General features: G+C 35.6%; 1 protein-coding gene across 1 annotated transcript; it reads left to right on the top strand.

Annotated features, from left to right (window-relative positions):
• The first annotated feature begins 7,502 nt into the window (after positions 1-7,502).
• l(1)sc (lethal of scute) lies at positions 7,503-10,108 on the top strand. Its single transcript, XM_073085600.1, has 2 exons — positions 7,503-8,113; positions 9,398-10,108. Exon 1 carries the CDS (start codon positions 7,526-7,528, stop codon positions 8,105-8,107), a length of 582 nt encoding a protein of 193 aa, XP_072941701.1. The 5' UTR covers positions 7,503-7,525; the 3' UTR covers positions 8,108-8,113; positions 9,398-10,108.
• The last annotated feature ends 820 nt before the right edge of the window (positions 10,109-10,928 follow it).

Raw genomic sequence — 10,928 nt, 5'->3', positions numbered from 1 at the left:
CTACACTGAACTTTGTACAATAGAAATAAATAAAACGCTGTGTAGCCGCACTGAGTACAACAAGTACAGTTACGGAGATATTTATCGATAGCATTAACGTAAATCATTTGACCTTTTTTAACCGACTTCCAAAAAGGAGGAGGTTACTCAATTCGACCGTATATATATTTTTTTTTTTATGTTTGTTCGGCGATTTTTTCACGATGCCGCGACCGATCGACATGATTCATACACCATTGTATGCGGCTAGTTTCACAGGGGGTCCCATTTCGAGGAAATTTGAAAATTTTCGCCAGTTTTCCTGGGAAATTGGAAAAACCCGATTTCTTTCTTTTCTTTCCCGATATAAACTTCAATAACTCGAGTATTTCTTAACCAATTTCAATTTTCTTTTTTTCATATGAAAGGGTGTTTTGTTGCGGTACTTTCCTACTATAACATTAGTATGCTCAGATGATTAGAACTTAAGTAATGGGGTGGAACTCATTATCACTACCCCTGCTTTTTACATATTTTATGACAACTTTCCTTCTGACCACTCAATTCTCATGAAACTTTAAATGAACATTGAGTATCTAGATTAACATGATATCATGGAAAATTCGACCTTCAACTCTTCAACCCTGGTAATGCAGAAGTGCCTCCTGCCTCAACCATACAAGTTAGGCATTTGGAGCTTACGAATATATGATAAGGTCTTTGAGTAGAGACATATGATGGAAGATATGAACTTCAATTCTTCAATCCTTATGATGCAGAGGTGCCTCCAATGTAAAGTATATAGATTAGACATTTGTTGTAATGAAGTTGGTAGACAGAGATATATGATGAAAAATTTGACCTTCAACTCCTTAGATCTGATGATGCAGAGGTACCTCCAGCCTAAACCACATGAATAAGCCATTTAGTGCTTTCACACATATTTTACAGGTCCTAAGCAGGTACATGTAATGAAAAAAATGACCTTCAACTCTTTCACTCTGATAATGCTGGTGTGCTTCCAAGTTAAACCACAGGAGTTAGTCATTTTGTGCTTTCATATATGTATTAACGTCACTAAGCAGACACATATGATGAAAATTCAAGGTCTTAACCCTGATAACTTTGACCGTAAAGTCTTCAATCCTAGTGACGCAGGGACACTGCGGGCCTAAACAACAGTAACTTGACAATCACTTCTTACAAATAAAAATATGATTAATGAATACGCTGTAGTTTTCCTTAATTATTGAATTAAGGTAAATTGGACCGACTCACTCGCAGAGTTTTACCACCTAGTTTGATTTATTTACTTTTCTGTTCCAACCTAACCTAGCAAACAATATAGAATTGCATGTAGCCTCGCCTATAGTGTTTCGTATTGAATTGGTTAGGTTAGGTTGAAACATATAAGGCAAGATAAAACTAAGCGAGCAGAGCGCGGAAGCGCCCTGCGAGCGGGTGGGTCTAATTCCTTTGAATTCAGACCTTACCTTTATTCATGATCACCTTTATACAATTTTACATAATATTAATAAAAACATTAACATATCATCACTAAAAAGGGTGAAAAAAAAATTTTTAACAAAAAAATAAAACCGACTTCTATGTCACTACAAAGTAAAAAATAATTGAAATAAGTGTTGGTTTAATACATATTTCTGAAGTCGGCGCTCATATTAGACACGCTGTTTACGCCATTATCAAACGAAATATATTGAGCGCCAACTTCAGAAATATGTATTAAACCAACACTTATTTCAATTATTTTTTACTTTGTAGTGACATAGAAGTCGGTTTTATTTTTTTGTTAAAAATTTTTTCACGTATAAGGATGGGTTGCATCTTGTAATTTTAACATTTACAAAAACCTAATCAGTCGTCAAATCCATGATTAAAATAATTAGTTGCACCATTTTAGCTGAGGTTAAAATTACGTCATAAAATTTAACATTAACCGCTTAATTTCGATCAAAGTTATTATATTTTATTATAATAATGCAGGAGAGTCACTCCTATTTCTAACGTCTATGTGCCACTGCAATGCTGCAACTCATATTATCGAACAATGTGTTTTTTGGTAAAGTACTAAATAAACTGAAATAAAGCTATATATAAAGCTATATATTTGTCAACGTCTCTGTCAACGTCGAGTAAAAATTGTGGTAACAGCGGCACTAATGACATTAATGACAAATAAATTGTTGTAACACATAGGGTGGGTTGCATCATGTAACTCTAACAATTACAGAAGCATAACCAACCGTCAAATCCATTGTTAAGAAAATAATTAGTTGCACCATTTTAGTTGAGGTTGAAATTACGTTATAACTAATACTTAAATTTAACCGGTCAAGTTCGATCGGTTAAAGTTACAGTATTTGTCAACTTCCCTATCTGTCAATTTCGAATAATAATTGCGGTGACAGCGACAGAAATGACGTTAATGACAAATCATTTGGTGCAACACAGAATTCTTACATTCCATCGCTACCGTCAAAGTTACTTAACTGTAACGGAAACTTTAACCGGGTTTTCGATGCAACCCACCCATAATGGTTAAATTCCATTGTTACCGTCAAAGTGATTGTCATATAACTTTAACGAAAACTTTAACCGGGCTTTCGATACAACCCACCCTAAACTTTGTACCAACCTTTTACAACCTTAGCCGGAGCGGAGGTCATAACTTTTCCCGGGAGAATTCTACGATGGAATTAACATTATTCCGTTTTGTTTTATTTCGCAATCGCTCGAGGTGGTCAAACACATCAATTACCACAAAGTAATGGAGGTAAATCGCGTTTATAACTGCTAATGACATTGTTGTGGCTCTTTTTTAGGATTATCGTATTGTATTTAAAGTACAGATAAAGAAACAAAGAGGCGTTTTGCTGGAAGAGCCTGGAACCCACTCTCTATACCCACCAATCCTCCGTTACTGTGTAAAAATATTAGTAGTGTTACTTATTGTATACAGAAGTAAAATATTAAGTTGAAAAATTGAGTTATTATATTGCGCCAAGAATTTAAAATATTTTAAAAACACACAGAGTTACAAATTTAACCCGCTAAATTGTTTGTACGCGTGTAATTAGCGTGTACGTAATTAGATAAAAAGAAATTGAACGTTGTAAGTTAGTAGCAGTGCTCGGGGCGCGCCCGAAGCGTTGCGAGCGCGACTGTACCCGAATGGTTCTGTCGCGTGGTTACCCGCTATTAACTATGTCCAGCCTTGCTACTAGTGCTAGTAGGTATCCTATAAATTACACGAATTATACGCTGTGGCGGTGGACGCGAGCATGTGATATATTGTGGAATGGCAACCGCCGCGGTGTCAGCAAACGCAAAATTATACACCCAGCCGCTATGTTTGCGCTCAACATTACTAATGCCCGTATACATGATGCCTCGCCTTTTATTTGTGATTGTTATTTGGTAAATGATAGCCTGCTAGATCGTAGAAGTTATTGCGCGTCTAAGCGTTATTTAGAAGGGAACGCGTTTGGTATTTGTCGATAGCAATCAGAATCTCTATCTGAAGTTTTTTATGATGAAAGTATAAGCGAGAGCAAAAACAATCCTCTAGATATTAAATTGCTAAATATTATTTACGAGTAATGGAAAAAAGTCGCCAAATTCAAATATAGGAAGCTTATCTAAAACGAGTTTTGCCGCGTGATTTCACTCGCGCTTAAAATTGTAAATACTTGGACGATCCATGGGTTTTAATTTTTTCTTGTGCGGAAGCCTAATTTTAAAAAGTAGCCTACGTTAAGCCCTATAATATAGAAACAGACAATACATAATAAAGATGTGGGTAAGTAATAAATATAATTATGTGTCTTACCACACTTTTAAGAATAACTAAAATGAAAAAGGGACTGCTGTTACATTGCAGAATTTGCAGACATATTGCGCTACATACGAAACCACGATGCTCTCATTTAGTACTTAAGTCGTATTACTTTGTAACCATCCTTGATATAATTTTTGTTAATATTACAACTTAAACCAAATTTATTAACACCATAAATAGCTATTTATTTTAACGTTAATGCAGATGAGAATTGTAGAAGATGATTCTCTTAACATGTTGCGAATCATACAGGACCGATACGGTTATTAAAGAATCGATAAATTCAGTGGATGACAACATAATTATAATGAAGGCCTACTAAAACGTCTGCATAATCAAAGAGACCGATAACGTTGGAGGTTCTTCCATTAAGTGTAAAGCTGCGTAATCCAATTAAATTGTACATTTAAAATTATATTACATATTCCATCAAAACTGTCACGTAAAAAGATCATTTCGTTTTCTATATTACTTAGCACACGTTTTATGGAATTACCGTTAATATTAGGTAGAGTATACATAGAGAGATTTAATTTTAATTGTTTTCATTTAAAAGAAAAAAAAACAGTATCTATATTTACATTCTAACTTAAGTATGAGTATGCATACTTAATATATTGTTGGTCTAAAAGTTTGTTTTGAATAACGCAAAAATCGTTGAACTTTGAATAAAACATAGTTCACGAATAGTATGACTTACTAAATTACTTATTTATTGTACACCCTATTCTGAAGTCTCCAAAAAAGAAGCCTTTCAGCTTTCGCAACTTACAGTTCTATATTTTGAAAAAGTCAAATGAAATTTGACTCTACATTTAGCTAACGTTATAAAATATCATATATAACAGAGCAATTTACATTGTACAATGAAATATACTTGCAGTCTTTCATTATGTAGTTATTAAATATTTATATAATATTTAAAAAGAAATAACTAGCACATATGAAAAAATACATGTCTTTTTAATATGATATCTCATCATGTGTAATTGTTGCTGGTTCATAATTAAATACTATAATAAACTTAAATATACTTCATGATTAAGATGATTATCACAGCCCATAAATTATGTACAGTTACATCTCATATGTTTAAGATGATATGAGTATAATTTTACGCTGTATTTAAGAAGTGTTAAAATATTTAAAAAATAATGTGAGCCGTCACGGGACGCCTGGCAGATGTGAAACATCGACATTATTTTGTTAAAGTAATATGCAGAAAAGAACATATTGTGATAGGAACTAAATATGTCATAATGATAAAATAAAATATTACGATCCGCATGGCGACGCGTCGCCACACCGTACACACTACTGCATATAGACTGTATATATATACCATCGTATAGCGTCACGGCATGCGTCGCCACGCCAGAAACCGGTTTTACGTGCGGCTATAGATGTTTCACATCAAAAATAATTTTCCAACATTGTTGTACAAGTTATAAGAGTTCATTTTAACACGCCTATATTTAAGAATTGTTTAAATATCTAAAAATCAATTTACCGACATATGGCGACATAATTATAATTTTACACTGATTGATATTATTTTCTAGGATTTAACATAAAATTGCGAAATGGTACAGCATTAATCAACCGAAAATAGTAGAGCCAGTATGGTTTGCCGGAAAAGGTATAACCTCCATACCTTTTTCTAGCATGGAACAGTTATAATAATTATAATTTATAATTTTAGTTATTTTTCGATTGCTGTTAATATTTTTATTTGTGTTTTTTTTAATCAGTTCAAGTTGTTATAATATTGTAAATACATAGTTTAATACGTAATTAATTCGCGTATTAACGTTCACGTAATAAATAAATGATAATATAAGGTAAAAGATGTAAATTTCGGCTGATTTACGTATGAGTGGCAGAAACCTCTCATCATCAGGTGGACTGCAAGCTCGTCTGCTACTTCTATCTTATAAAAAATAAGCTTTTATAACATCGTCGTTTGATATTTTTATGACTAATCTAAATCTAATTTATATTTCTAAAAGATTACTTTCAGTCGTAACATAAGTGCAACAAACTTAATTCAAAAGAATAGTAAATAAGCATTCTTCATAACTTTCCGTATATGTGTCGCCCTCTACAGGAATAGAGAAGAACCTTAATGAGGTGGTAAAACATTGTGTCGATTTTAGTTCCACTTTCCTAAGGGTTGCGTGCAGATGTCGTTAGTGAGCTCATAAGGGTTGAATGTAGCGGATTGCTTGTTATTATGTAAAAACTTTAAACTTAAAACTCTACTAATTATTTGTGCCTAAGTTCTAAATTAATATTTTTTAATTACTTAGGTACGTTTTGAAGAAAAATATGTTTTATTCGTTTTCAATATAAATATTCTAGTATTTATTTCAGCTTTAAGTATATAAAGGTATCAATTTCAACTTATGCAAGTTTCGGTGTAGATACTATTCTTACCCTATGTTTAAGTAAAGTCACATTTTACAAATTATTGCATGATATGTGCAAAAACGTAAAATTAAAATGCCTTACGAAATATCGATATTACTAGAGATACCTACATAACTACGTGTTATAAATATTTATCAATCTATTAGACAGATGGAAATTTTCGTTCAGTTTACGTCATTGAAACGATGGCGTTTGATGTGTTCGGAAGGAATGGTGTCGCACACGCCGATGGCGCACCTGCTCATAACTTGACGCCACCGCTTAAACAACCCACTGAGGGCTACACTTATATTTAGCCCAGACGTGTGTATATAAACGCAAATAAACGCACGCGTTTTACATAAAATTACTACCATTAAATCGCAAGCGACGTCCACCGACGCTTTCCATGTTTGCGTATCTAAATGAAAAACGCATAAGTACGCCCTTATCATTATTGCGAAACGTATCTCCTATCTACTTAACTTGATAATCCAACACTTTAATTAGACTCGGAATAAAAAGAAGCTGGCACTTGAAGGGATCTTAGCCTAGCCTAGGCATTGATGCTGCCACACGCACCTGCCCCGAGGCGCGCAGGCGCAACGCTCCCATTAACCACCCTGATGTCTTGAGGACTACTCTAGCTAGGAATCTTTTGATTATGATAAAGCTGATAAGCACGACCGCTTGCTATTACTGGCCGTATATGTAAATACATCTAATGAAGCCAAGAGCCAGGGAATATGTGCCATATATTTATATCGTTATATTGCGCCGGCATCATGACTCGAACACTTGTCGCGGACAAAACGCGATAGCTATGTTTTCTGGGAACACCGTCCATAATTATATAAAAAGTAAAACAAGGCCATTAATAATACAATACCATCGTCGACCCGTTTACAGCGTCTATTCTGCCTAACGACTTCTAAATAGACGATACGAGCAGATCTCGTCTTCCGAACAAGGTAATGGACAGGATAATTATGCGCAACAACGTGCAACAATAGCGGCGCGAGCTTCGCTGGCTCTATGGCATAATAAGTGCCGGCGTATTTTGATCAGCGCAACAAGTAGCAGAGCGGGCGGCGGGGAGGAGCGGCCCGTGCGAGTGCGCGCGCGCCCGGCACGCGCCCCACCGCCGCCGCTCGCCGTCGCACGCCGCGCGCGCTACTTAGTGACGGGGGTGCGCGCCACCTCCGCCAATCCACCGGCGACCTCCGCGGCACGCACTCGTGCGCTCCACTTGACCTACTCTCGATATTTTCTCTCGCGATGCCGATGGCGGCGATTCAAACTTACCAAAATCTCGGCGTCAATCAGAAGCTCGTGCAGCTTCAGTCACCTGCGCCGAGAAGGCTCGCACCTGCGCCCGTCGATCCGGCGCGATGCAAGAAGAGATCCTATCTCCATCAGCCCTATCCGACTCAGCCGGCTTCCGTGGCCCGAAGAAATGCTCGCGAACGTAACAGAGTGAAGCAAGTTAATAATGGATTCGCGGCTCTTCGGCAGCACATCCCTTCGGCTGTGACGGCGGCCCTGGCGGGCGGCCGAGGATCTTCGCGTAAATTGAGCAAGGTGGACACTTTGCGACTTGCTGTGGAATATATTAAAAGTTTAAAGCGTCTCTTGGAAGAAAGTGAAGAAGGATGTTCTGAAACACAAATTGGTTTGAGCCTGAATTCATCTGGCCCTCAAACACCTCCATCGTCAGAAGAATCTCATTCACCTGCGCCATCCCTTATCTCCGAAAGTTCTGCGGGACCTAACTGTCACGATGCCTACGACTCCTACGAACCAATGAGCCCAGAAGATGAAGAACTGCTCGATGTTATATCGTGGTGGCAGCAACAATGATTTCTGGTAAGTTGATTTTTATTATTACTTTTCCTTTGATTTTTTATAGTCCGAGCTTTTGTCATAATTTATTTAAAGTAAACATTTGAAGTTATTTTAAAGTGTACTTATTAAAGACAGAAAATATTCATAAAAATATTAATGTCACATAATTCTTAGAGTTTAAAACTTAATAATAAGATTATAAATAGATAAGGTGAAGCTAAAAAGTAGATAAGATAGTATTACATTTTCTGAATGAGTCCTTGATGTGTTAAGTGTGCTTTGGGTTTGATAAATCTAAACTCTTATCACAAGTTTACTTTTCCGTCGAGACGATGTTGATAAATTGAATTGTGAATCAATAAGCCTAATTTTAAAATATATTTTATGTCATGTGTAAATCACAGGTAGATTACTAAAAAGGTATTCGTAAAGCCTGTCAGTTACGGTTGCCTGCCGGGTCAGGTCTGCGCTTTTATATTGCACATTTTCAAAGATTTAGGATCGTCTTTGATGCGAGGCAAAAGGTAAACATCTCGTGCACTATTATGGTCGCCCAGGCAACCGTCAACGCGTACACATTATCTTTTATTGTTGATTCACAATAACACAATAGTGTCTCCGACAATAGGGAAACGTAAAATACGTTGCGTCAAAAAAACTAGGTAGAATTCTTCCTGATCGCGGGTATAAATTTAGAATTTCTAGCAAAAAACATATTTAATAACTTTGATGGCACCCGCATTCTCTCTTATTTCAATAGCCGATCGGCAATTACTTCTAACAATCTTGCGGTTCGCCCCGCATGTAGTGGGAAGATTGCACGTAAAAAGTGCTGTATTCTAATAACAAGTGGTCATAAGATTACTCTGATTCTCTGCAAGTGGAAACAGGTTTCGCACTTTGATATATTATAAACAAGCATGATGTATCCGGTCAGTTTGAGCTGTCGACACGCAAATTCGCCATATGTTCCCCGTCAATAGATAAATTTGATCCGGTAGCGCCTACCCAAGAGTCCGAAATTAAATCTCGCAAAAAAACACTTGCGCTTACGCCCATTAATTTATCGTACCGGAAGACGAAATCTCGAGAGGAAATAGAAGGGCGGTGAGCGAAGCACACGTGTTACAATATTTGCCAAGCCCTGAACAAACATCTGGTGATATCTATCTACACTTCGGCACACATACTATATACCTACCTACACTTGCTACGACTGTGAACTTAAGAATCTGGTTCTGCGCCTTTACCGCGAAACATGAGTTAATCCTGAGTAACTTGATTAACGTTTTTTTTCTTTTACAGGTACCGTGCTTTACGGAGATCAAAGTGCGGCCATAAGCGGCTTGTTGATTGTGAAAAAACGAGTATTCGCCTCAAGAAGGACCCGAACGCTGTTGGAGCGCGAGGGACTCGAAGGGAACCTCTAATTAAGCGCAATCAGTATATTCCTAATGAGAGGGGATAATGGTGGACTATAACGACCCCATCGATGCATTCCGCCGAGCGACCGAACAACGACCGAATACTCAGTTTGCATTTCGTAAATCGATGGAATAGCATTACCAAGACTGAAACGATCATTTATTGTTCCATACATAAGCATTTAGTAATATCGTAAGACTCAAAACATCGCTGTGCCTTAGTGTAGCCTTACTTAACAGTAACTTCCAATAAGACTTAGTTAAAGATTTAAATTTTAATATTGTTATCTAGTCATTCGATTTAAGTATAGTTATATTTTGTACAGACTTTTATTAAGTAAGGGCATATGAATTGTCGAAGTAAAAATTAATCGAGTTTCGTTAGAAACTGTAAGCGGTTAATTAATGTTAATGTAAAATATTTTTGAGACAAAGACTTAATGTATATAGATAGTGTTAGTACCCTAAGAAAGATTCCTAATAATTTAAGATTTTATAGACGTTATCGTTAACTATCACGACAATACCACCAATAATAATCAACCAGTGAGGTTGTTTATGTAAGTATAATATAAAAATACTACAAAGAAAACCTGTGTTTATTTTACAACCCTATAAATTTCGCCCTAAAACTCTAAGATTATGAATTTAAAAAAGAGATTAATGATAATGGATTAACTAATAATAAATTAATTGCATTTTTAAAATAATTCATGCATAATTATGATGCATAAATTGCTTACGTTAATCTCACATTCAGAAAAACGAATATTATTATAAATTAAAGAAGTAATATTATAAAATATAATATACATATTTTATACCTCAAATATGCTAATATTGTGAAGATACATTACAAATAATATAATTGACAAGTTTAAAAATAATCAGCGGTAGCATAATTCAAGTTAATGACACTTATAAATAATTCCTACACAGTCTATTTCATTAACTTTTATACCAATCGTGCAAACTTGACTTTATATTCAAGAATAAACCCAAATTTATCATTACTACTACTACGCAGAGAAAAATTAAAAAAAAAAAACAATCAATAACTATTTTAAAAAATGTTCGTCTGTGTATTTCTAAATTATACTGGTATATTCGAATTAACATCCAAAAAAGCATAATTAACTTTGTTATATAATCAGTAATTACAATTGATTATAAACAAGACATGAACAAAGACCATACACCCAAATAACAACAATAATTATGAACATTGGTTTCATAAGCTTACAAATCGAGATCACGTCGAAGTATTTTATGATTATTCCAAAAGGTAGGGTGGCCGGAACCTGGATTTCTGAGCTGCTAAATTAAAATAACAAAGGTTCTCTACACGTGCTTCAGCTCGGATTGCATTGCAAAATGAAAATAATAACAAGCGGCCCAAAATAGGGGTCCTA

Source organism: Epargyreus clarus, unplaced genomic scaffold, assembly GCF_041222505.1.
Source record: "Epargyreus clarus isolate Ecla_fem2 unplaced genomic scaffold, WU_Ecla_fem_2.2 ptg000023l, whole genome shotgun sequence".
Taxonomy (NCBI): Eukaryota; Metazoa; Arthropoda; class Insecta; order Lepidoptera; family Hesperiidae; genus Epargyreus; species Epargyreus clarus.
Note: the sequence above shows the minus strand (reverse complement) of the source record. Positions and strands in the feature narration are given on the sequence as shown.